This window comes from Anolis carolinensis, unplaced genomic scaffold, assembly GCF_035594765.1.
Source record: "Anolis carolinensis isolate JA03-04 unplaced genomic scaffold, rAnoCar3.1.pri scaffold_12, whole genome shotgun sequence".
NCBI classification, from domain to species: domain Eukaryota; kingdom Metazoa; phylum Chordata; class Lepidosauria; order Squamata; family Dactyloidae; genus Anolis; species Anolis carolinensis.
The window spans coordinates 7,194,738-7,222,552 of record NW_026943823.1 but is presented as its reverse complement, the minus strand read 5'-3'; the positions used below and the strand labels follow the sequence as shown (position 1 = coordinate 7,222,552).

At 37.5% G+C, this 27,815-nt stretch overlaps 2 protein-coding genes across 4 annotated transcripts in view; both read right to left on the bottom strand.

The window, feature by feature from the left end:
• The window catches only part of drp2 (dystrophin related protein 2), a 90,055-nt gene extending 80,246 nt beyond the window's left edge, over positions 1-9,809 (bottom strand). The window contains exon 1 of the mRNA XM_062963953.1: positions 9,653-9,809. The gene's annotated coding sequence lies outside the window, so the exon portion shown is untranslated. The remainder of the gene's footprint in view (positions 1-9,652) is intronic.
• A 945-nt stretch (positions 9,810-10,754) lies between these two features.
• cenpi (centromere protein I) lies at positions 10,755-26,501 on the bottom strand. 3 transcript variants are annotated; one of them, XM_008120212.3, is made up of 21 exons: positions 26,336-26,499; positions 25,815-25,994; positions 22,704-22,838; positions 22,450-22,568; positions 22,175-22,282; positions 21,817-21,865; positions 21,566-21,612; positions 20,987-21,076; positions 19,741-19,866; positions 19,393-19,557; positions 18,608-18,728; positions 18,170-18,261; positions 17,933-18,050; positions 17,771-17,835; positions 17,258-17,355; positions 16,975-17,110; positions 16,252-16,376; positions 15,235-15,283; positions 14,478-14,699; positions 12,798-12,839; positions 10,755-12,285 (listed from the first exon to the last, which is right to left on the bottom strand). In XM_008120212.3, exons 2-21 carry the CDS (start codon positions 25,981-25,983, stop codon positions 12,145-12,147), a joined length of 2,217 nt encoding a protein of 738 aa, XP_008118419.1. In that variant the 5' UTR covers positions 25,984-25,994; positions 26,336-26,499; the 3' UTR covers positions 10,755-12,144. The 3 variants fall into 3 exon arrangements, 2 of the variants coding, with proteins under 2 accessions (XP_008118419.1, XP_008118418.1); XM_008120211.3 differs by having other exon boundaries at positions 26,320-26,498; XR_010001066.1 differs by lacking the exon at positions 10,755-12,285 and adding an exon at positions 14,116-14,211 and having other exon boundaries at positions 12,818-12,839; positions 26,320-26,501.
• Positions 26,502-27,815: the final 1,314 nt, after the last annotated feature.

Genomic DNA, 27,815 nt, shown 5'->3' with positions numbered 1-27,815 from the left:
TAAATATAAATTTATTTATTAAATTTATTTGTTTATTAAATATAAATTTATTTATTAAATTAATTTATTTATTACATATAAATGTATTTATTAAATGTATTTATTTATTAAATATAAATTTATTTATTATCCCTGGGGGAGAAGAGCAGTATATAAATTAAATAATTCCTATCTCCCTCTTGAGCTCCCTCCCAGATCCCAACTTGTTAGAAAACATAGGAAGGCTGTTTGGTGAGTTTATTACATTTATTTATTTGTTAAATATATATTTATTTATTAAATTTATTTATTTATTAAATATAAATTTATTTATTAAATTTATTTATTTATTAAATATAAATGTATTTATTAAATATACATTTATTTATCCTCCCTGCGGGCGAAGAGCAGTACATAAATTAAATAATTCCTATCTTCCTCTTGAGTTCTCTCACCCAGATCCCAACTTGTTAGAAAACATAGAAAGGTTGTTTGGTGAATTTATTAAATTTATTTATTTGTTAAATATAAATGTATTTATTACATTTATTTGTTTATTAAATATAAATTTATTTATTCTCCCTGGGGGAGAAGAGCGGTATATAAATTAAATTAATAAATAATTTTTTTTTGTGTTGTCGGAATCACTGGGTCGGGGTGAGTTTTCCGGGCTGTCTGGCCATGTTCCAGAAGCATTCTCTCCTGACGTTTCGCCCACATCTGTGGCAGGCATCCTCAGAGGTTGTGAAGTCTGTTGGAAACTAGGCAAGTGGGATGTACTGTCAAAGGCTTTCATGGCCGGAATCACTGGGTTGCTGTAAGTTTTCCAGGCTATATGGCCATCTTCTAGAAGATTTTTCTCTTGACATTTTTCCCACATCTGTGGCAGGCATCCTCAGAGGTTGTGGGATATATTGGGTTAATTGCAACATTTACATTTGCCTCAAACAGCTAACACCTCCCAACAAAGGATTTCCCAAGGCCTGGTTAAATAACTGGTTAAATGCTAATCAGGGTGGCCACTTGCAACATTCATACTTGCCTCCAAAAGACCAGAGTTCTTTCTCCCACCCTGGATATTATTCCACAGATATATAAACCCCACTTGCCTAGTTTCCAACAGACCTCACAACCTCTGTGGATGCCTGCCATAGATGTGGGAGAAAAGTCAGGAGAAAAAGTTTCTGGAATATGGCCATATAGCCCAAAAGTCTCACAGCAATCTAGGCAAGTGGGGTTTATATATCTGTGGAATAATGTCCAGTGTAGGAGAAAGAATTCTTGTCTGTTGGAGGCAAGTGTGAATGTTGCAGTTAATCACCTTGATTAGCATTTAACCAGGCATTTAATAGGCATGGCTGATTCCTACCTGGGGGAATCTTTTATTGGGAGGTGTTAGCTGGCCCTGATTGTTTCCCACCCTGGACATTCCACAGATATATAAATCCCACTTGCCTAGTTTCCAACAGGCTTCACAACCTCTGGGGCTGCCTGCCATAGGTGTGGGTGAAATGTCAGGAGAGAATGCTTCTGGAAAATGGCATACAGCCCAGAAAACTCACAGCAGCCTAATATCTATCTACAGTAGAGTCTCGCTTATCCAACATAAATGGACCGGCAGAATGTTGGATAAGTGAAAATGTTGGATAATAAGGATAATAAATGTCAAATTATGTTATGATATTACAAATTGAGCACCAAAACATCATGTTTTACAACAAATCTACAGAAAGACTGCTCAATACATGGTAACATTATGTAGCAATTACTGTATTTACAAATTTAGCACCAAGACATCACAATGTACTGAAAACATTGACTACAAAAACATTGATTACACTAAAAGGCAGATTGTGTTGGACAATACAGAACGTTGGATAAGCGAGACTATACTCTATCTATCTATCTATCTATCTATCTATACACACAAACAGGACTGTAATTAATAAACAATACTCAGAAAACAGGGGAATTCCAGGCAGGAAACACCCTTGCAAGTCAGGAAGAAGAAAAATATATATATATTCATTAATCTTATGAAAGCATTTTCCCCTCAAATATTTGTTAAACTCTCCTACAGATATATAGGCATTAACCCTTTACAAGGTTTTGCCATCTCTATCTACCTCTATATGTGTATCTATCTATATACATTATTTTTATATATGAATTTCCCCTCATATGTTTGCAGGTCTTTGCAGATCTTTTATACATATAGATCCATGTACCTGTGTCTCTGTAGCCATACATATACATTATTTTTATATATGAATTTACCCTCATATGTTTGCAAGTCTCTGAAAATTCTATATAGATATAATTATCTATATAAAGAGAGATGTCTGGATAGATATGAATATATTCTTACCTACCTATATATAGGGCTTGCAAATATTACAGGGGGGAAATGAACACACAAATATATATAGACATGTCTAGATAGATATAAATATATAGGGCTTGCAAATATTGTAGGGGAAATGCACACGCGCACACACACACACAGAGGGGATCTGCAAATGTTTCAGGGAGAAATGCATATGTGAAATTAGTATCTATAATTATAGATATATATCTAGCTCTGCATTATTTATATAAGCATTGAATGTTTGCCTGTTACTATGTTGGAAGCCGGCCTGAGTCGCCACGGGGAGATAGGGTGGGATCCAAATGAAGTTGTTATTATTATTATTATTATTATTATTATTATTATTATTATTATTATTATTAGATTATTGTTGATCCCTGTAAAGAGCTAATAATGACTGCCACCAGTTTGTGAAGATGCAACCACCAAAGACTCAGGGAGGAGACCTTTTACTTTTTTCTTTCTTTCTTCTTCTTATTCACTTTAGATGGTAGCGTAACTTGGTTTATAATATATGCGACAGAGGCTTAGATGTTGGAAGAACAATAACAAGTTTATTCAGGCACAAAGCTTGGTGGTTACAATGTTGTTTCTCACGTGGAGGTATTTTTATTAACAATTACAATACTAGAATGAGATGAGTCAAACTCCTTAAAGTGTCACTTCTTTTACTTAAAGTAGTTAGAAACTTCTTTCTCTGTTACTTTTAAACCGCAGTCACCCCTGTGATATACGATCACAGATTCTCTGTTCCTTACCAGGACACAGACTACATTAAATAAGTCACCAAACTTATTTTAAACCGACTCAAAATGAACAATTGAATCTCCTTGATCCCCTCAACCTAGGCTCAATCTTCCCTGTGCCTCATCAGAGCACAGACTAAATCCCTTTTTTAAACTCTGCACTTCTTCAACAAAATGGCAGCAATAACTGTAATACCCTTTTAAAACACAAACACACAATTAAACATAACATCTGTAAACCAAAAAATCATACTTCATTACAGATGTTCTCCAAGAATCCCTTGACAACTGGCTTTGCTGGCTGGTCTAACAACCTTTTGGTCCTGTTTGAATCTTCTTCATTGGTCTGCTTTTTGTTTGGATGGGGCCATAGTATTGTGTCCATATGCAGATGATCCCAGTTATCTTAAAGGGCTGAGTAACAGCATCAAGAGGGTTATAGAGCCATCACAAAGGCAGGCGTGGCAGAGAAACCAGTAATTGTAGCTTCTGGCAGTAACTGAACTCATGGTTTCCTCTCGGACGGAGGGAAAGAAAATCATGATAATCCTTAGATAAGTAAAACTAGAGATCAATCATTCACATATTAATATAGAAATTCATTGGTAACCTAAGCACAACCACTTTCTAAAATTATTACTATGCGAACAAGTACACATGGAAGCAAAACAGCACAGAAAGCAAATCACTAAGGCATGATGTGTCATTACAATGCAAATGTGTTACACTTCAGCTCCATCTGATCGCAGAATTGCTGAGGTGTGAAGCCGAGCCTTTCCAAATGCTCTCAAATGACAGTCTTAACATGTGTGCTGTCCTCCCAGAGACCGGGAGTTTGTTAAACAGAAGCAGCATCTTGAAGCACTCGTCTTAAACCACTCGTGAACCCTGCTTAGAATTTGGCCGCTTCTACACTGCCATATAAAGTCCAGATTTTCTACTTTGAACTGGATTGTATGGCAGTGTAAAAGGGACCCAAGTAAATTGGGAGCAAAATTTTGTATAGTTTTAATTATTTTTAATTAGTAAAATTAGGAATGTTACTTCCTATTTAACTTGGTGGCATGGATACTACTCTCATGGCAAAAGGTTATGACACCAAATAAATTTTTAGTTGTGTAGGATTGCGCAGCGGATTAAACTGCTGAGCTGCTGAACTTGCTGACCAAAAGGTCAGCGGTTCGAGTTGGGGGAGTGGGATGAGCTCCTGCTGTTAACCCCAGCTTCTGCCAACCTAGCAGTTCATAAACATGCAGATGTGAGTAGATCAATAGGTACCGCTCCGGCAGGAAGATAGCGGTGCTCCATGCAGTCATGCTAGCAGCCACATGACCTACAGACAACACTGGATTGTGAAAACTGAAAAGGCAAGAAAGCCGACAGGAGGAAAATCAACTTATCAGAAATGGACCGAAGAAAAGCTTTTTGGATACTACGGACTATTAAAAAAAGGTTTTAAAGCAAATGAAGCCTGAACTTTCATTAGAAGTGAAGATGACTAAACTGGGACTGTTGCACTGCAGATATATCATGAGAAGACATGATTCATTGGAAAAGATAATGTTTGCTAAGTGGGAATGCAAGAGAGAAAGAATGACCACGCTACAAGTGGGATGAGTCAGTCAAGAAAGCCTTGAATTTGTAAAACCTGGGCAGGGAAGCTGATCATTGGAGGACCTTAGAGATCTCTTAGTCATGGGGCCATCATTCAATTTGAGTTCCCATCTTGACAAATAGCAAACGTTCTCCGTTTGGAAGGTGGCAACACTGGAGCATGGACTTAAGCCTTTTCTTTGCTATCCCTGTACCATTCCTGTATATCTGAATTATTCAGCAGCCCTACTATGGTCTCCATCCCACTAAAAACTCTTGTGTGAATGATGAGTCAGGAAAACACAAACATGTTGACAAGCCCATAAAGAACAAAGTGATCTATGTTAGTCTCTTGTATTAGTACACATCCGAACGTGGGACTGTGAATACAATGTTAAGTCTAGGTTTCAATCTGCTCTATTTGTCCTTCAGCATCCCTCCAATACTGAATATTTAATAATAATAATAATAATAATAATAATAATAATAATAATAATAATAATAATAAAAAACAAAATTGAAGGAAAAGCTGATAAGGAGAAGACCTGGCTCTGGCTCACGAATGGGACCCTGAAGAAGGAGACAGAAGGCCTGATCCTTGCAGCCCAGGAGCAAGACATCAGAACAAAGGCCATTCAGGCCAAGATCGAAAAATCAGCTGATGACCCAAAATGTAGACTGTGCAAGGAAGCTGACGAAACCATTGATCATATCCTCAGCTGCTGTAAGAAAATCGCACAGACAGACTACAAACAGAGGCACAACTGTGTGGCCCAAATGATCCATTGGAACTTATGCATCAAGTACCACCTGCCAGCAGCAAAGAACTGGTGGGATCACAAACCTGCAAAGATCGTGGAAAATGAGCACGCAAAGATACTGTGGGACTTCCGAATCCAGACTGACAAAGTTCTGGAACACAACACACCAGACATCACAGTTGTGGAAAAGAACAAGGTTTGGATAATTGATGTCGCCATCCCAGGTGACAGTCGCATTGATGAAAAACAACAGGAAAAACTCAGCCGCTATCAGGACCTCAAGACTGAACTTCAAAGACTCTGGCAGAAACCAGTGCAGGTGGTCCCAGTGGTGATGGGCACACTGGGTGCCGTGCCAAAAGATCTCAGCCGGCATTTGGAAACAATAGACATTGACAAAATTACGATCTGCCAACTGCAAAAGGCCACCCGACTGGGATCTGCACGCAGTCCTAGACACTTGGGAAGTGTTTGACTTGTGGTTTTGTGAAACGAAATCCAGCATATCTCTCTTGTTTGCTGTGTCATACAACGTCGTTGTGTCAATAATAATAACTTTATTTTTATATCCCACCTCCATCTCCCCAAAGGGACTCGAAGCAGCTAACATGGGGCCAAGCCCAGGTAATCACAATAGAACAAAATAAAATACATACATGACACAAGTAATCACAGATAAAAAAAATTAAAATACTTTTAGTAGTAAAAAATAATTTTAAAAAACAGGATGACGATTAAACGGGAACGAATTGGGCCAAAGTGTGGGGAGAATATATTGTAAATCTAATGGGTGTGGTAAGTGGATAAAGTGCTGCCTTTAATGGGAAATAAGATTAAATTTGTATTAAATAAGATTAATTTATCTGCCTTGTTGAACTTTCTTTCTCAGGAGAAAAGTCCCTGGCCAAGCAAGATATGCTATAGGGTCTCTGTGTCGACACCAAGACCCACCTATTTTTGCAAAACTGATCTGAATCAAAATATTGAGTGTGCGATTGCAATATATTTTGGGAATCACCTTGAGCACTGCACAAAAAGTACAAAAATTTGGAAACAAATCCCACTAGGGCCACTCATTCTTCTCTGGCTGATTACTTCCAGGCTGTTTTTGCAATTTATCGGTGGTTGAAGGAAGAGAGTTTTCCCCAGATCGGCCTATAAGGTTTCAGTGATGTTGTTGTTTATTGTCCTTGTTTTCCGCTTCATTAAGGGCGATTACTTGATACAGAATGCAGCTAGGAAGTATGTCAACCGCTGCATCATCGTGTCCTTGGTCGAGGATCTTTTCCAGGACACCAACATTTTTGTGTTGTTCTTGTTGCATAACATGTTCCGCCGGCTGTCATGGATTTAAAAGCAGCATATTGAGAGGGGAGGGCAGGCAGCTGTTTGTGTTTAATTCATTTTGCATAATTACTTTTTTTTATCCCAACTTGTAAGCCATTTACATGTTTCCAAGGGGTGTCACCCTCTCAGATCTACCACCATTATTTTGGTCTGGGTTGCATAAAATTTGCATTTATTTCCAGATGAAACAACAATTGTTTGAAGGGGAGGGAGGCAATATTTTTTTGTGACAGATGATGGATGCTTAGTGTTGTGGCAGCCTCTGGAAAGGCTGCTTCGGAGCAAGTGAAGAGGAGCAACTCTTAAGGCCTCATCTGCAGTGTCATATATATACCGTATATACTCGAGTATAAGCCGACCCGAATATAAGCCGAGGCACCTAATTTTACCACAAAAAACTGGGATAACTTATTGACTCGAGTATAAGCCGAGGGTGGGAAATGCAGCACCTACGGATAAATTTCAAAATAAAAATAGATACCAATAAAATTTCATTAATCGAGGCATCAGTAGGTTAAATGTTTATGAATATTTACCGTATTTCAAAGAAAAACAACAAACTAGCTCTATAAGTGGCAAAGTAGGGGCAACAAAAACAATATGGGATTGTAATGAAGTACGAATTTTTGGTTTACAGATGTTATGTTTAATTGTGTGTTTGTGTTTTAAAACGGTCAGTATTACAGTTATTGCCTCTCAGCACTCAGAGGCTGGTTGCCATGGAGAAGTAGGCGGACTGCGGTTTAAAAGTAGCAGAGGAAGAAGTTCTAACTACAGTAGAGTCTCACTTATCCAACGTTCTGGATTATCAAATGCATTTTTGTAGTTAATGTTTTCAATATATCATGATATTTTGGTGCTAAATTTGTAAATACAGTAATGACTACATAGCATTAATGTGTAATGAACTACTTTTTCTGTCAAATTTGTTGTATAACATGATGTTTTGGTGCTTAATTTGTAAAATCATAACCTATTTTGATGTTTAATAGGCTTTTCCTTAATCTCTCCTTATTATCCAACATATCTGCTTATCCAACATTCTGCCGGCCCGTTTAGCTTGGACAAGTGAGACTCTACTGTACTTTAAGTAAAAGAAGTGACACTTTAGGGAGTTTGACTCACCTTATTCTAGTATTGTAACTGTTAATAAAAGTACCTCTAAGTGAGAAACAACATTGTAACCACTAAGCTCTGTGCCCTGAATAAACTTGTTATTGTTCCTCTAACATCTAAGCCTCTATCGCAGGGGTCCTCAAACTTTTAAAGCAGAGGGCCGGTCCACAATCCTTCAGACTGTTGAGGGGCTGAATTATCATTTGGGGAAAAAAACCGAACCAATTCCTATGCACACTGCACATACCTTATATGTAGTACAAAACAACAACAATAACAATGAAAGAACAATACAATATTTAAAAATGAAAATAATTTTAACCAACATAAACCTATGAGGATTTCAATAGGAAGTGTGGGCCTGCTTCTGGCCAATGAGATAGTCAGGTTAATTAGGATTGTTGTTGTTGTTGTTGTTGTGTGTCTTCAAGTCATTTCAAACTTTGGGCGAGCCTAAGTCCAAAATTATTTATTTATTCATTTACTACATTTATTTACTACATTTATATCCCACCCTTCTCACCCCAAAGAACTCAGAGCAGCTGTATGTACATACAATATATTATTAGCATAGTACAATATTGGCATTATACTATATTGAACTATACCACTATACTGTAATATTATATGTAATATATAACATATAATTAATATTATTATATGATATTATTGTTAGTATTGTATAAAATGATAATATTATTATCAGTATTATATGTATATACAATATATTATATTATTAAAAGGGATATAAAAATATTATATTATAAATGAGGGCGAGGGCCAGGTAAATTACCTTGGAGGGCCGCATCCGGCCCCCGGGCCTTAGTTTGGGGACCCCTGCTCTATCGCATATATTATAAACCAAGTTGCGTTAACATCTAAAGCGAATAAGAAGAAAAAAAATTAAAGGGTCTCCTCTCTGAGTCTTTGGTGGTTGCATCTTCGCAACATCCAAGAGTGAAAGCAACCAGACTGGAAGCCTACTGTCATCTAGTTTACATCACAATGTGCTGCCGCCATCATAATGTCCTTACAAGGTAGTGGTTAATGCTGTAGAAGGAACTGGGAAATGCGACGTTCTAAGTGCCCATTGAACCATGTGCCACCTAAGTGACCCGGGGCACTCGTCCTCTTTCAGCCTGACCTATTTCGGAGTAAAGGACAAATGGGGGAAGATAGCCACTACTTGAGGCTTGTAGAGAAAAAAGGAAGCTATAAATGAACTAAATAAATGACCCCATCTATGATTTAGTCTCAGATTGATCACACCTGTTTAAGGGATCTAAGCTTTATTGAATGCCAAACAGAATAATAGAGGTTGTATAACTGCATAAAATGTGCTTCTAAAGCAGACAGCCAAGACTTAAAGATACAGTAGAGTCTCACTTATCCAACACTCGCTTATCCAACATTCTGGATTATCCAACGCATTTTTGGAGACAATGTTTTCAATATATCTTGATATTTTGGTGCTAAATTCATAAATACAGTAATTACTACATAGCATTACTGTGTATTGAACTACTTTTTCTGCCAAATTTGTTGTCTAACATGATGTTTTGGTGCTTAATTTGTAAAATCATAACCTAATTTGATGTTTAATAGGCTTTTCCTTAATCTCTCCTTATTATCCAACATATCTGCTTATCCAACGTTCTGCCGGCCCGTTTATGTTGGATAAGTGAGACTCTACTGTAAACCCAATAAGGACTGGAAGCAAAGTATTAAAAGCCAGAACTCACCCATCCTGAAATGGTTACTATGATGTGGGGAACTATTTCAATTAACGGGGTTAAAGCCATTTCCTTCAGGTGAGGAAGAAACTTTGGGAAGGGGCCCACCCTTCAGCAGGCTTCGCCTCAGTGGTTCAGTTTTCCAAGTGGCTCCAGCTGCACCCACTTCTAAATCTGCAGCTCCTGATTTATTCATGGCATTAAGGATGCAAAACACAAGCCTGAGGAAGTAGGCCAACATGAGAAGAGAGAGAGAGAATACACAGCAAGCAATTTTGCCATTCCAACCAGGAGGGGGGATTAAATAAAAAAAGAAATTGTTCTGCCTTCAAATGACAAGGCTGCATTGACTGGAAAGGTCAATGAAAGAGGTAGACGCGATACTTCAGAAAGATAAAAAGGATGAGAAAAGGTGCCTTTTCCATTCCCACAAAGGGGGGAAATGAGACTAATTAACAGATGGCAAGCTTAACGTAGCGTTGGAAGCGGTTTGCAGAAGCCTTCAAGGCAGAGTTAAACCACTTTCTGGCTGCGTGCTGAATGTTAGATGAAAGGGTTGCGCTCTAGACTGCCGCTCTGGGCTCCAGACGGTGCCGGGATGCACATTCCCCACAAAGCCCAATGAAAAGGCAGAAAATGCTTCCATGTTGCCAGGCTTACTGCATCTTCAGTTCACTACCACGATCTCCACCTCTGTGGATTAAGCATCTTGTTGTGCAATTACAAACTGGTCAGTGAGTGCAGTCGTCTCATAAAAAAAACAACAAAACGTGGCTTACAACAGAACAGCTGCATTGCCTTCCTGATTGCAAAATAATGATTTTTGCCCCCTCCTCTTCCAAATTAAACACTAGGAGGCGAGGAACACAAGGAAGCATCTGCATACTTTCTAGTGATGGATGCTGGCTTATTAGTAACTATTATGTGTGGGTGAAAGCATGTGCTTGATTACATGTTGCGCCTGGATTGTTAGGGACCAGAACATGATGCTCTTCCCTTCAAGGTTGTTCAGCTTTGCTGCTTCCTGCCAAAACCCTGTCTCTGTGCAACAAAGAGCCAAATCCCAGCCTTGATGAGCCCAATTAACAAAACAGGTTAAGCAAATGTGAACAACGTTGCAAAATGTGATTTCTTTATTTTAAATCGTGTAATAGGCAATTTGAAATTGTAGGGAGATGAGTGAAAACATAAATCACCAGAGAAAAGAATAAGGCTTTGAAGAGACAAAGGGTAGACTCAAAGTCCCAGAGCCATTTGACAGCTGTTTCAAACACATAAAACATAACTTAATCCTCTTGAATCAAAATCTCTAATTGTTTCTCTTATTTATACAAGATATTACTTAACTACTAATATTAGTATTTTTAATTCATTTTGTTTGTTTTCATGCCTTTGCAAACCATCTTAGAGAATCTAGTGCAGGGATCTGGCTGAAAGAATTCATCACAAGAAACACCAAGAGCCCCAAGTACATAGGAAAGGCAGAAAAGAGTAGAATTAGATCTAATTGAGACAAGAACACGTTTCCAAGTATGTAAAGGGATCTTCAGCCCTCAACAATGCATACAATGGTCAGTCCATCACTGGCACCTTGCTGTTATGATAGGTACATTTTGAAGGTTGTAAGCATACATTGCCATTTCCCTGAACATTTATCTTGGTTTAACAAAGAGACAGTAGTAAGGAAAGTCAAAGGCAGCCAACTATCATCATCTGTAAAAGACTTGTTTGTCTCTGCCAAGTACTTAAGGAAACATTTAGTAGGGATAACACAGGCTTACTGAAGGTTTCCTTTGATACCACTACCAGGACCCCATTGCCTGATTTGAGGATCCCTTCAAAAACAAACATTCTAGAGTAAAAACCTAAGAAATATCAACAAACAAAAATTGGGTTCTGTGGATATACTTTGTACAAGGAGAGATGGAAAGACGCCTTTTAAAGGTGAATTTCTCTAATACGACAAAAAGCAGAAGCATATAAATTACAGACCACATTTTGTTGCATAAATAGCTATTATACAGTTATGTACAGAGTAACACACATACACACACCCCTTGGATTTTGCCAGCCGCTGTAACTGCTGCAGTGTCCTTGTGGTACTGATCAAAAATGAAATCCAACACCCAGATGTTCCAACTGCTGTGGAAGCCACCAGTCACACTACAAGAAGTAATGCTATTTCCCTCTAAAGTATGGTCATTTCCGATCTTCTGAAGGTTTCCAAGCAAAGCCTGAAGCAGTTTTCCTCATTTTGTAGGAATGAAAAAAAAATGCTGGTCCATGTTGGAGAGGCAACCCTTTTTTGTTAAGGTTTTGTTCTTTACTCAGAAGATGTGCTCCCAAAATAATCGAAGGTTGCATGTTGCACGGTGCAGGGAGCCAGCTCCACTAGTGCTGCAACCTTGAGGTATCTAATAATACTGTGGAAATGACTCAAAAACAGGAGCACAGCAACCTCCAAATGTTTTAGCTCAGATAAGAAGAGGAGTAAAAACCAATCAGTCTGTTGTTTCCGACACCTTGCTTGCTTTTTTCTGAGAAGAGTGAGATACACGGTTGATGCTGCTCTCAATGAAGAGTTTCAGGCCTTGTAAGTCTTGGGAGTAGAGATATTCCAGGTACCAATCCCATCTCCTCCCCTGCAAATGAAACATTACAATGATGAGTGCGAGAACTAACCATAGAAGCACATTTGCCAGACAATATTCTTGCATTTGCTCTATTTATCTGTTCTATCAGCTCAGTCCAAAATCCAGCACACTCCTATCAATGGAAATGTGTCTCAGTGCCACAAACCTAGTGGCAGGGAATAATCTGTCACTCTGCAGTCTTCTTTTGAACCACAGTCTAGAGCTCAAACCTAAGGTAGTTTCAATTACCTTCTAACAAGCATTTCTATTTACAGCAGAGAATACTTCACTGCAAAATCAAAGGTATGCCTTTGGATCGGTAGCTGATCTCACGCATCTCTCCAGCAAGTAGCATTTGTATCAAAAAAATCAGCTTGACCATGGAAACCCACTGGGGGTCACAATCTCTCAGCCTTAGAGGAAAGCAAAGGAGACCCAACAAATCTTCCTTAAAAAACCTGTGATAAGTTCATTATAAATACCATTAAATTCCAGTGCAAATTCAGAAAATGACACGTTACCTGAATTAATTTGAAGTTAGGAACTTTTTCTTTTGGTTGAGCCTGAAGGAAAAAATAAAATAAAATGCCAGAAATTAAAAAAAGAAAGTATCTTCAACTGGGGCAGGCTAGCAAATTCTAGAACACACTAACTTCAGAATCACCTTCAGAAACTTGTGTAATTAAAGGCAGCATGAATCTACTGAAATTCTAAACCTTAGTAGAAAGCACAGTAAAATAAACGTTTTAGAATCTGTGCAAAAGCTGGGCTTATGCTATCTCCAAATCATAAAGTCTATGGGAAAAATCAATACAAATGAGCCTGCAAAGGTGTGAAATTAATTCCATGCTTTCAAAAAAACAGTTCCAACTTATTTTCAGCTCAAAATGTGGAAACCAAAAAAGAAATCTAAGCTGCTTCAAGACAAACATATCCCCAAATTAAACAGTTATTGATCTTCCACTGTAAAGGAAGAATAGGGGGAATTATTAATAGTTCCCCACAATATTTATTCTTGTAACTATCTTATTACGTTCAGCCACCTTGTTCTAAAGGCAAGGCTGGGGCCTTACAAAGCTGTTGGATTCCAAACATGCTGTAGTTCTGATTCTTATGGTGATACTGGGCTACTATGAAAATAGTGCAGCTCTGCTTTCTTGTAGATTGCAGAAATTATCCCACAATCCCATTTACTTTTGATATGGTAAGTAGGACACTATTTGATTATTCAGCAGTGACTGAGTTCAAAGCATAATGGATTATACAATAGTTGAATCCAGCATAACCATGGTATGGCATTTGGGGCATTGCTGTTTTATGTGCCGTGAGAACAGGCAGGTAAGAAATAAAATTATTATTATTATTTGGAAGATGCTCAAATTCCAGGCTAACATTGCCTGGGTGGCAGGTATCTTCTGCTGTGTGATAGTGCCCTCTGGTGATCAATGCAATACTGAGATTACCACTCACTGAAGAGTACATGGCTTGTGGACAGAAAAGCCTGTGTGTTATCCTTGGCATCTTCAAAAATTTTCTCTCTCTAAAACCATACTAAATCTATGCATGTCACGCAGTATACCCAGTACTGAACCAGATGAACCAACAGCTGTTGATTGAGAATTAGGCTGCCATTAGTTACTTTTAGGTATAACTTTATGGTCCTGAATGTGCCTATGTACCAGTGGAGCACGAAGTTCCAAAAGCCCAACTTGTACAGAAAGGAAATGCTTATCTGCTACATCTTTTTCAAAACAATTATGACATGAACACCTGGACTTCAACTCTTAAAGTTATGAAATTTATACATGTAATCCTAATGTGTGTCAGCAGCATGCATACCTCCTCTACAATGGTTCCAATTACAAATGGGGTGAAGAAAGAAGTGATTTGATAGGCTTCTGTTCCAATAAATAGGGCCAGGACTACCTAGACCTGCTATGGGATAAAGAAACCAAGAAATATTCTGACTGTGAGCCTTGACAGACAGATAAAGCCTTGAATTCAAATCTATGAACACAACTATATCATTCTGCACCACACATTCTAACGAGGCTGTACAAATCTATAAAATATAGGAGGAAACAAAAAAGATATAACAAAGGCTGTCTAATCCACACACAGAGATTTAGTAGCCTTCAGTTAGTACCACAGTACTAAACCAACCCAAGGTGGATATTACTAGAAAAATATATTTTCCATACCTGCTCCAAGAACATCATTGCATAGCCTGTCAAGGCAGGGTGGTAAACTAAGTTCAGGCCCTTCCTGCATTCCTGCACCTTGGTCTTCTCCAGCACTTCGGAGTCCATAAAAAGGCCCAAGGGGTGGAGGTCTTTCTGGAATGCATTTGAGGTCCACAGGCACCCAACCATGGCAGTGATGTATTGGTTGTACTCTTGGCACGTTTGGTTGCTAAACATGAACTGGAGCATGGGACAAAGGGGGAGAGCGATGGCAATCTTTATCTCTTGCAAACAAGCAACATCAGTCCAACGGGCTCACTATGCAATCATTATGCTATGTAACACGATTTTTCAAATTTTGTTACATAGTGTTATCTATAAAACATCATTGATTGATCAGATGATATTAGCCCATATGTGTTCTTTGAAGTATTTAGTAGTAACATAGTAGTATTAGGTAGAAGAGTCGTTGAGTAGTTTTTTCATTAAATATATATATAAACTTATATTTATTTTTATGATTTTATTCCCTTCAAGAGAAATTAATTAGAAAAAAAGAAATTAGGCATCCATAGTTTATTATGTGGGTAATAGAAATAACAGAATTAAAACACATTACTTTTGGAATACAATTACCAGCATCATTACTTTCAAAAAATAGTAAGTGTAGAAGTGTCATTAATTTTTTGTGTAATGAGTTATGATTAATCACTATTCCTAAAATGGATGGGAATCATGTGGCTCCAAAACACAGTCCAATAACATCTTGTTTTACCTGTTTAGCTTGCTGATTTTGTTTTGCAGATAATAAGTTGGCTCGATACCTAAAATAGCAGAGGAAAGAAGGGGTTAAGACATATTCAGTGATCTATTAAACACACATGAGTAACATAAGAAGGGGGAGTACATAGTGCCCAAGAGCATGATGAATCAAGATGTCCAGTTTACTTCTTGTTTGAAATCTTTAGGTGGCTAAAGCAGGTCACCTCACTGAACTTCAGTCCTCCCATCTGCAATATGCTTAAAAATGACACTAATTGATAGATAACAGTTCTTTGAACATTCTAAAATACATATATAGCATTGAATGTTTCCTATTCTTGTTTTTTGGAAGCTGCCCTGAGTCCCTTCAGAGAGAGTGCGGGCGAAAAATAAATAATTACATGTTACACCTTCCTCTTCTTTCTTCTTCTCTTAGCAATTAAGCCATAACTAATCAAGAATTAGTAGTGACCTTTCTACTCTCAAAAGCAATAAGACACAGAGAGAACATAAAGCATTTCCCATCTTTTTTTAGTAGTGCTACTCTTTGCGGGAATTCCTCCCACAATTTGTTAGAAAAGCAGCCATTTCCAAATCAGACAATAGGAAGAGAATACAGGAGTCATGTGTGACAGTTCTTTTATCATCCAACAGCAAGCGTACTGAACTCATTGCTGAATACAAAGTGATTCAAGGAGGAGTTCAAGAGGCCCTTTTCACAACTCTCAAGCAGCTGCGAGAGAGAAGGACAGCAGTTAAATGGAAGCTCTTTTCCATTCACTGGTGTGCCTGCCTGCACAAAAGGAAACTGTTGCTTTCCTAAGAGCAAAGGACAGAACAGGAACTCTCGGTCTGAGGTGAAACTGCAGATACCAGTCCTGGATGCATAGAGGTTGTGCTGTGCAGATATTCTGAATTCTGCATTGGTAATTAGCAATAGGATAATTATAACCACCCAGATAGGATGTTGAGGAGAACTTGGAAGTAAAGAAGGTGCTCCCATGGCAGAAAAACAGGACCTTAGCAATACCTGTACATAATACGACAGAGACGGTCGATCGAGACAGGATCCATACTGAGCAGTGCTGGATAGAAGACCCCAGCAGGTGGCATTATAACCAATGGGAGATTGTACTTCTGATACACATCACACACCTTTAAGGAGGAAAGACAGCCAGATGAATTATGCCCAACACTCCACCTTTTGTATAATAAAAGAATAAGGGAGAGGCTGCATTGTGCTTCACAAACATCACAGCTTTCTACATGATCTTATAAATTTTGCCCTCAGAACATCTGAAGGATTACCTGCTCCTTATTATTTTATTTCTGATTTATTTCTAGTAGTTATTATTTCTACATTATTGTAGCATTTTAAATTAATCTAAAATGGGATTTATACAGGCAAGTAATTTTACTAATCTTTTTAAAAATGTGATTTCTCCCTGTTTTTTGATATTATATGTCTCTCTACTCCCCTGAAGTATTAGAGAAAAGTGGGAATCATGTAGCACCCAGATATTGCAGCACCAGAACTGCCCAACTCTGGCTAAGCTAGCAAGGGCTGCAAAGAGCTGAAATCTAATATCATGATTCCCACCCTTGTATTATAATCTTCTAAGCACTGTAAGCTACATCAACTCCAGACATCACGATCATTGGCCACTCGCATCTAGAGCCCAACACATTTGGAAAGCGGAGGTTGTTGAAGATCACAGACTAAACTGGCAGGGTGACACACTATCTTACGTACTATCTCATAGAAGTCCAGGATGAAATGCATCAAGAATGCAGAATTGTTCTCCAAACGCAGAGCAATAGTTGAAAGCCAGCCTACAAAGTGGATGGCCTCTTCCACAGAGTTGACTACCCCAGAAAGTGTTGTGTTCCTATAGAAAAGCAAGAAAGAAATATCACTATCAACCACTTACAAGACAGGGCATGGTTGTCTCCATGCAAGCTACATATACACTTGGCTACTTAATGTTCACTATATAGTATAGGAGGTCTGGGCAGCTTTTAAATGTCGTACTTACAAGACATCAGTATACAACTCTGTTGCCATGTCCGCTTGCACCATATGCCAGTTCAGCCAGTTTATTAACAGATCCCTCAGACTTTCAAGAACACTACACTGTAGAAAAAGAAATCATCAATGGATCAACTGCATTTCAGACTTTGAGCATGCTCAGCTGGGATCATTTGTACACTATTAAGGAAAGATTTCTGAAACTTGGCAGCAGCAAAATTAGGTTTACAAATAACCCCAGGGTCATTCAGTAGCTATGTCCAGTTTCTAGAAAATCCCTTTGCCTTTGAACATAAAAATCCACCACAATTGCAACAAGTGATTCACCTCTTTCCATTAGCAAGGATAGTAATCCCAGTGCTATTCAAGATTTTGTCGTGTATCAAGACCAATGTGTCATTATTTACTTCCCAATTGTCAGTGGTTGTTGAAGTCAGCTCAAGAAAACAGTTTTTCAAAGTGGTAAGGATCAAATGTGTTATTACTCATATACCTAAGTTGGCTCCTTCCCCTCCATTACCTTAAAATAAAGAGATGATGTAATGAAAAGTTGTGTCAATGGCCGGCAGAGGTAAGGCTTCATTTCTAGAACAAAGAAATAATAGAACAGTGACTTTTAAACAATCATGTTTACTTCGACTATTCACTTAAAGGGACAAGGCTCTTTGGCTGCATCACATACCTGAGAAAGTGCTGAGAGGGATCCAACTCACCAACTGCAGAACCTGTGCCCGACAACAGCAGCCATCCCAGAAGGGGAGGCTCCTGTACAAGAATTCCTCACAGGATGAGAAACCCTCCTGAAAGGGACAATTGAGACAATAACGTATTTCTTGAAAGCCAGTCCTTTTCCTTTAGTCAGTCTGGAATGGACACTCTGTGCTTCAGAGAGTGTTAGAAGAGCCTCATGCAAACTAACCTGCAGGAAACATTCGGCTTCCAAGACTGTGTCCAAAAAGTTACTGAACTCCAATTCATTTTGCTGGTTCTCAATCTTATACCAAGGACACTCTGAATCATAAAAGAAAAAGCTAAAAGTAATGCTTCCATCTTTCCGAATTCTCCCACATTTACACATTTAGGCATACCCCACACCAGTCATTATTATGCCTTGACACAATTCAGATATTTTGTGGCATGCACATTTGAAGTTGGATGTCAAATAAAATGATACAACTCAAAACATGTTTGCACCATGAAAGTTACTATATTAATATAACACCTTTCCACAAAAGTTACAAGAAGCACATAGAACAAGTCTTAACATGTAAACCAGTCATAAATTATAATAATAAACCATACTAGCTACTCAGGGCTAACATGGCAAGAAACATCAGCCCAAGCCAGTCTTCCCTACCTTCTCTGAATGTTTGACCCATCCAGTAATACATCCTCTGGTAGACAGAGTCATCTTTCACACAATTGATGTAGTGCAACAATAGTGGATTTCCTAACACTGAGCCTATCCGCGAAGGGAACTGTAAAAATAACCAGAGAAAGAAACTGGTCAGAAAGAAATGCACAAAGACTCAACCTCTACCACTCTTGTTTCTCTGTACTTTTAACACCACATTAAGACATTTAAGACTAGATTTATTGTGCAGTAGTCCATAGATTGTAGGTACTTTAAAAGATGCAAACTTCACAACTAAACAGTCCTCAGTTCCATCACATTTCTTCAGTTGCAAATTTCATTCACAGATGGTTTGGTAACCATTCAATTAAGTTAAAGGAAGTGATGTAAAATGAAGCAATATGTAATTTAAATGTTATTATCATGACAACCATTTAGTTTTTTGACTTGTGACTTTGTCTGTATTTATTTAATGAATTTATACTCCATCTTTCTCCTTGGATCAGATTCGTTTACAGAGAAAATGGTAAAATTAGGAAGAATTATAGGGGTGGGGTTGTCACAATTGTATTTTGCCAAGACATATAAGTATTAATACTTTATAACACAGTATTAAATGGAATCAACATAGTTTGAGGTCTTTTAACATCATAATTTCATTTAGGCCTACGTGACGAGTCTATCAAATGAGTCAACCATTTTTTAGAAGAGTAAGAAGTTGAAATATGCAATAGCGTTGATTTAATCCCAATACATTCACTTTGGTCACTGTGATATCTGCCAGTTACCTCTAAACAATGAATGTTTTCCAGAAGCTGGGAGAAGGTCTGCAGCTGCTCCACTGGAAAGAACTTAGTGTGATGGAGGATATCAGTATTGTTGGGCTTTTGACTCTCATTTGAACGACCAGAGCTGGAGGTACATGCAGGAAGAACCAACATGGAGTTCAATTTCTGTAGCGAAAATAGAAATGTCCTCATTGGCAGCTCATGGCTATTTCCTCAAAGTCAGATAGCTAATAAAAACCTAATCAAAAGGCTAACAAGCTGTTAATAATGCCACATAGCTTACATAAACATTTAATATAATTAATATAGTCCAGTAAAGGCACTCAAGCAATCTGCAAGCTAACTCACTCTCTTCCGTGACTGGAGACAGCCAACACCTATGTTATCAGGCTTAGATGTAGGTTCCCCATAGACCCGCCTTTTTATGGCACCGATTGCTGATTTCCACAGGTTTTCCGAATTCTTAAACCGTGTCTGGAAATAAAGTTAATTACAATTATCAAAATGAAAAGTTATAAGATATAGATGTTACTATTATAGCTATAACCCATGAGATGGCTATTTGTACTCAGCCACACAACCCACAGAGCAGCCCTCTCATCTCATAATAGCAAGAAGCATTAATGAAATACATCTAATGCACTAACAATTAGGGTTTTATGGAAATTAACACTAGGATCCGTTACTCAGCTTAAATTCTGTTTTGATTCATGTTCGAATGAATTCTTCTGAAAGTATTTGTTTGAAACTAGCTCAGCATGGCTCTTACACAAAAACAGAGTCCTAATTGAGCCTGCTGTCTAAAATTCATTTACTTTATGCTTTTAAAACGATCAGTTTTGCTCAGCTCATAGCTATATACTACACACTGATTTGATAACTTATGCTTGTTGGATGCCGTGGCAGAATACAAAAGTGGATCATTTTCAAACTTTGACCTTTGTAGAAGTCAGTGTCCAACATCCAGAAGCATATAACAGTCCAAGACACATCTCCAATAATAGTTTACATAGAACTGTACAGTTATGATTTTCTAATTTAATGATCATGGCAACTCTGGCTTCCCTTTGATTTACCATTTCATTTTAAATAACATGACATGCAGAGTTTAAGAAAAAACAGCAAGTAATAATAATAATAATAATACTTTGTTTATACCCCGCCACCATCTCCCCAAGAGGACTCAGAGAGGCTTACATGGGGCAGAGCCTGGACAGCATAATCAGATAAAAACAACATACAATATAAAACAAAAGTATTATAATAGTTGATAATAGTCAACCATCAAATACAATTCTGTCATATACATAAGTGGAGGAAATGAAACATCTATGCAAGAATACAATGATGAGATAAAATGCATAGATAATAAAATAGGGACCTAATAAATACCGGATAATACTGTATGAAGTTAGCTATCTAATGCTTGTCTCACCAAAGGCCAACCAAAACATCCAAGTACGTATCAGTCTCAAAGGCAATTGTTATTGGATCAATTTGGAGTCTGAAAATTTAGTCACAATGAATTTCAATACAGTGGCTTTTGCTAACAGAGCCCAGCTTAGTCCTTATTTCTAGCTATCCTATTCCTCACCTTTATCTTCGAGGGTAGAGTCACAGATACCATTTCCGGAGCAAAGCTTTTGTACAACAATAGCAGGGCTTGCAGTGGAGGCTCAGGTCCCTGGAAAGCAACCAGAGAAAAATTAGATTATGTTTTCCTGTCTCATCCATTTGTGGCAGCCAATCACCTATGAATTTGCTGCTTTAACTATTGGAAATCACTGTAATCTTGACTTGCAGGTGCATTATCAGAAGACTAACCCAAAGATCATAAGAGAGAAACAGGTTCTAGGAGGAATAAAATGGACCAAAACACTGTGCTTCCTTTCTTGCGCAACACCACAAGGGCAAAAGACAGTGGGATGGAGTACAGCCGAGCAGTAGAAGTAAGACAGAAGGGAAAACTTGCTTGCTTTTGATTCTCACTCTGTCTATCTACACCATGCAATTCCCTTAGATTGCTCCTGACAGAATATGGCTCACAGTAAATAAGAAAAACTTGATGTCCATTCTATACTATTAAAAAAACACTTACATGTATGTTACTTAATGGAAAACGTTTTATAGGTGCTTTGACTTGAGTTTGTGACTCAAGTGACAAGTGACTCACCAGCCTGTTTTGTAGATCGAGGAGCCTCCTCACACGGAAAGGTTTCACTAAAGGGAAAAATACAAATGAAGCTCCATAAAACAAAATTCCTTATATTGTAAGATGCCATCGATTGTAAGATGCACCCTAATTTCAGTACCATCACAAAAAAATATATGTAAGATACACTTACGATTCTAAGACACGTTCAATTTTTAGAGATAATGCTATAGAGAAAAAAAGTGTGTCTTTGAATCCAACGGAAATCTTACCATTCTCTCTTTTGGTCAGCAAGTAAAGCACGTGGCAGGCAAAGGGGAACTGCAGAAAGAAAATCCTTGAATGAACACAAACAGTGAACTTCACAATTTGCATGTTCTCTTCCTAATTTGATAATTACAAGCAGATAGTACATATGCACCAACTCTTCATAGAATGTATTACCAAAATAACATACAAGCCTTTTAACAGATTTCTTGTGAACCACATTCATTTCGAAGAAATCACTGCCCAGTTAAAATACACCCTAAAGTAAGACACAGGATGACATTAATGACACTTCTTTCTTGGCAACTAAGTAGAAGAGCTAATCAAAGGGAACATTTTTTCTTTCACTATTTTTTATCTTACCAGTTTTACATCTTGTAAGAAGTTGAAGAAGAAGCCATAGAGAGCATTAATCTTTTCCTTCTGATCAATGAATTCAAACATTGCAATCATCCATTTTAAAAAGGTTGCCTAATGGGAAGAGGGGGAAAACATGTCCGACATTAAGTAAGAGAGAAGCAAGCACAACAAATCTATTATGAAATATGTTGAAGACATGGATAAGCCTAATGACAAGCCTAACTGGAGGAAATATTACTTCTAAAAATGGAGAATCAACACCGTGCTTGCCACTTTACCTGAGTATTTTTAGAACATTTGCCAACACAAAGCCAAGACACAGCTGAAACAATTGAATCATCTGATATTGTGGATGTGGGAATCAAGTTCTTCAGCAATCGACTATTTACAGTTTCAGCTGGAAGACAGGAAGATACACCACTTAAGTTTTAGTATTACTGATAATCTTTTACAAGCTAGTAGAGGATCACATAGAGCAATTCAAATGCTCTCAATGCCAAAGGGAAATACAGGAACAAGAAATTGTTTTTACCAAACTTGCCACTAAGCGCCACTTTCAGCAACACATGAATTTCTTTTGCTTTCAAGCCTCTTTCTTGGGCAATATTTTCCACAGTTGCCAAGTGTTTTTGTAGAATCTCATTCTTCGAGGAAGTGCGGTCTTTTACTAGGAAAAAAAATCAAAACATGTAAAGCTGTATTACAGTAAGTTGTAGCAGGACCAACTGTATGTGTGTTAAAGAAAAATCTTATGATAATTACTAGGTGCAACTGTTAATGTAGGTCAACCAACAACCTTGGACCTCACTCAATAGAGAGGTTTTTTTTTTTCCTCTGATGAGATCTATGCTCAAAGGCTCTGCTCTGAGGAGCAGGTGGGAGAGAAGCCGTTATGCTGCTCTAAAGGAGACTACACCTATTTCTCCTCGACTCTGTGAGATCTGTGACTAAGATTTAAAAGATCTAGGTCAACAGAGAAGGATGAAGTAAAGGAAGAACAGGGTGATCCTGGGGAAGGAACTATCCAAAATACAGGCCTTAGAAGAACAACAAGAATAAGGAAGGAACCTAACAGATTTAAAATCCAACATGTTAGGGTATGTTTGGTTACCAATGAGCCTCAGACCTATGAGGAGGTTGAGAGTATACCTCAGGAAGATAGAGAGAAATGGCTACAAGCCATGGAAGAGGAATTGGCAAGTATGAAGAGAGTGAATAAACCTGCAAAGTTACCTGAAGGTGTAAGGCCAATAGAAACCAAATGGGTATACAAACAGAAGGTAAATTCTGACGGTCAGCAAGCTTAAAGTTAAAGGCCAACCACTTTGATATTAATACTGAATATCTCATATTATAATACTTCAGAGAACCTTGCTGAAATTTTAACAAAGCCACTAGGAGTACAAAAACATTAAAATCCTAGAGGATTTAGGAATTTGAGTTTGATTTATAAGGTTTTTTTAACACAAGGAGAGGTATTACAGTAAGTTGTAGTAGGACCAATTGTATGCGTGTTAAAGAGAAATCTGATGATAATTACTAGGTCAACCAGCAACCTTAGACCTCACTCAATAGGGTATAACTGTATGGGTTTTTAGAATACAGTTCTGGAGAGGTTTTTCTCTCTCTGAGGAGATCTATGCTCAAAGACACTGCTCTGAGGAGCAGGTGGGAGTAAAGCCATTATGCTGCTCTAAAGGAGGCTATGGTGAAATAGCTGTTTGGTCAAGGTTTAGGTTTTGTTTTCTCATTTGACTTAAGATGAAGATGCCTTATTTTGTGTTACTTACAAAGACTATGTAAGGTTTCTTGCACTGCTTGTTTTGTATACAACATTGCAAGTTTGTATTTCATCTCTGCTATTAAGAGTAAATATTTTTCTGTTCATTTCTACTCTTGTCTGTGTATCTTGGGCATGGGACGTGGCTAAGATTCGCTTGCTGAGCAACAAGCTGCACATTAAACATAATCATGAGAAATGTTTCATATGACATCTTCATTTCCAAGTACTCTACATCACCATTTTTTCCTTTCACCAAATGATATTTGCAGAGGTGTTACGATCTTAGTGCACAATGTTTTTCTTATTTATTTATTTACATTTATACCCCGCCTTTCTCACCCAGTTAGATGACCATTATTAATAAACATATTTTTGCTGACTGTTTGCTAAACACAAAAAAAGCCACAACTGGAAAAACTAGGCGGCACTCAATATAATTTCATCAGCATAATGTCTACTGTCAACTGCCCTGGCAGCTGAACATTTTCAGAGTTAATGGAACGCTATACCCAGAACCATTGGATCTTAGAAATTGAGCTGTCTAGCCCATTACCCTGCTCTGTGGGAATACACAACTAACAAACTCTTAAAAGATGTCCTGCTAACTTCTGTTTAAAGTTCCAAAAATAAAAAGTCCTCACTAGATTGTCTATTCTACTGTTAAACAGCTCTTACTGTAAAAAAGTTCCCCTTAATGTTTAGGTGGAATCTCCTTTTCTTGGAATTCAAACCCACTCATTCATGTCGTTCTTGGAGCAACATAAAATAAGCTACCTCCATCTTCTATATGCCGCTCCTTCAGATATGTAAAGACAGCTATTGTGTTACTTACCATAAAATAAGTATGAACAATGAAAAGCTACAAGAACTTAATGAGATGCAACCCTATAGTATCCTTCAGCTGTTTGCATCATAATTTCTATGATCTCTTGCAACTGTCTACACTGACTGGGACTAATGGACATAAAAAACCAAAACATCTAGAGCAGGGGTCCCCAAACTTTTTAAGTGGAGGGCCGGTTCATGCCCCCTCAGATTGTTGAGGGGCCGAATTATCATTTGAAAAAAAAAAATACAAACAAATTCCTATGCACACTGCACATGTCTTATTTGTAGTACAAAAAAACCCCGCAACAACAATTATTTATTTATTCATTTATTTATTTACTACATTGATACCCCACCCTCTCTCACCCCGAAGGGGACTAAGAGCGGCTTACAAGTTGTATGTACATACAATATATTATATTATTAGCATAGCACAATATTAGCATTATATATTACTATATTGTACTATACCACTGTACTGTAATATTAGTAATATTATATTTAATTACTAATATGCAATTAATATTATATTACACAATATTATTATATTGTATTACTATTATTAGCCACCCTGAGTCCCCTATTGGGTGAGAAGGGAGGGATAGAAATACTGTAATGAATAAATATTATATTGTATTATATTATAAGATTATTATCAATATTATATGTATACACAATATATTACATTATTAGGATTGCACAGTATTAGTAAATTAAAGAACAATACAATATTTAAAAATAAAAACAATTTTAACCAACATACTATGTAAAATGAGGATTTCAATGGGAAGTGTGGGCCTGCTTTTGGCCAATGAGATAGTCAAGCTAAGTAGGATTGTTGTTGTTGTGTCTTCAAGTCATTTTGGACTTTGGGTGAGCCTACGTCTAAAACTGAGGGCGGGGGCCAGGTCAATGACCTTGGAGGGCCACATCCGCCCCCTGGGCCTTAGTTTGGGGACCCCTGATCTAGAGAATAATAACCAGTTATTTTAACTGGATAAGCAATAAAATTAGCCCTTCTTATATTCTTACCTTTCTTCAAATAGTCAAGTGCTTCTTCAAGAAGACTTTGACTGTCACTGATACACATCTGTGGGGCTTTATCACACTGTGCATCGTTGCTGACAGTATTCTTTGTGTCCTTGCTAGAGATAGCAGGCAATGTTTCTTCTGGCTGTTTGGCATTTATGCCTTTCTTCATCCTTTCCAAATCTGTGGCAAGAACAGCAAGTCCAGTTATTTTCATTTGTCAGTATAAATTTTTCTCTCTAACAGTATAGGAGTTCTGAGTCAAAAATGAATGGAAAGATACTTAAAGGAGAGAAAACAAACTTAGGCCTGGGGCTGTTAGGAATTGTGTGGAGTCGGTCCAAAACACCTGAAGTTTGCCCATGCCAAGTGTAAACCATACAAGCAGATACAAACCAACAGAACCTCTCTCGCCTGTAAACAGAAACAAAAGGCCACAAAAGCCTTCCCATACTGACTCATTGAATACTGAAACAATTTTGCCTTAATTTCCCCCACAGAGGCCTACCTGTTTTTCTCCTCACCGTCAAAACCTCCGCCGCGACAACAATTCCATTTAACCGTCCCTTCAGTTCAAATTTTCCGCCCTGCGCATGCGTAAAATAGCAATCCAGCGGAGAAGACAGGAGCTGATTGGTTGCCCTGCAACAGGCTTATCTGCGCCTGCGCAGAACCCTCCTTTCCCTTCTGTCTTTTGAGAGTCGAATGACATCATCTTCCTTCCAGATGCGAAAGGATCTGCGCATGCTCACGAAGGATAGCGCTGTAGCGACGGGGTTAGAGCGGAACTGCGCATGCGCAAGATGGGGAAAAACAATAATATTATGGTTGTTCATAGGACATTTCCCATCCGGAGCCATATGTTGTTAATACAAATAATAATGTTATATAATTATTAACATTTATTACTTATAATAATATTAATAAAATAATATTAATAAAACATATATTAAATATATTCATAATAAATATACTATAGTATTAATATTATTAATAATATTAATATAACAATATTGATAAAATGATTAAAATTAATAACATAGTATTTAATATGATTAATATTAATTAACAATATGAATATATTAATAAAACGCTGAAATATATTGCTATGAGTTTTCCGGGTTGTGAAGTTTATATATCTGCGGAATAATGTCCAGGGTGGGAGAAAGAACACTTATAATAATAATAATAATAATAATAATAATAACTTTATTTTTATACCCCGCCCCATCTCCCCGAAGGGACTCGGGGCGGCTTACATGGGGCCAGGCCCGATAAAACAAACAAAACAGTAACAAAGCAATAAAACAATTATCTGTTTGAGGCAATGTTGCAATTGGCTACTTTGATTAGCATTGAATAGCCTTGCAGCTTCAAAGCCTGGCTGCTTCCAACAGACCTCACAACCTCTAAGGATGCCTGCCATAGATGTGGATGAAACGTCAGGAGAGAGTGCTTCTGGAACATGGCCAGACAGCCTGGAAAATTCAACCCTGTGATTCTGGCTCTGAAAGCCTTCGACAACACATTGAAATATATTCATAATAAATTATATTATATTACTAATGTTATTAATATTAATAACACATATATTAAATATAGTAATAAAATATAGTATTATATTAATTATTAATAATATTAATATAATAATATTAATAAAACTTATATCTATATATATAAAAGAGTGAGGGCATCACGGCAGCGGACAAAACAACAAAAGTAAACACCCCACAACCTCGAAAATTGACATCACAACCCCTCATCCATGCCTCTAGGTTGATACAACAAAAAGAAAAGAAAAATAAATTCCTAATTAGAGGGAGAGGAATAATAGTTTTTATCCAATTGCTGCCAGTTACAAGGCTAAGCTCCACCCACTTGGTCTCCTAGCAACCCACTCAGCCCAGTGTTAATAAAATAATGATAAAAAATAAATACAAATAAAAAATTATAAAAAACACTAAAATAATTAATACAATAAAATACTATAACAAAATGACTAAA

What these genes read in the sequence shown, in the direction of transcription:
- cenpi (XM_008120212.3), bottom strand. Translation starts at nt 25,983, where the DNA reads ATGAAGAAAGGCATAAATGCCAAACAGCCAGAAGAAACATTGCCTGCT. An exon ending in CTCTACCCTCGAAGATAAAG is followed by an intron (nt 19,867 to 20,986) that starts GTGAGGAATAGG and finishes CTTTATTTCCAG; the next exon opens with ACACGGTTTAAGAATTCGGA. An exon ending in TCCTGGACTTCTATGAGATA is followed by an intron (nt 16,377 to 16,974) that starts GTACGTAAGATA and finishes TCCTCCTTAAAG; the next exon opens with GTGTGTGATGTGTATCAGAA.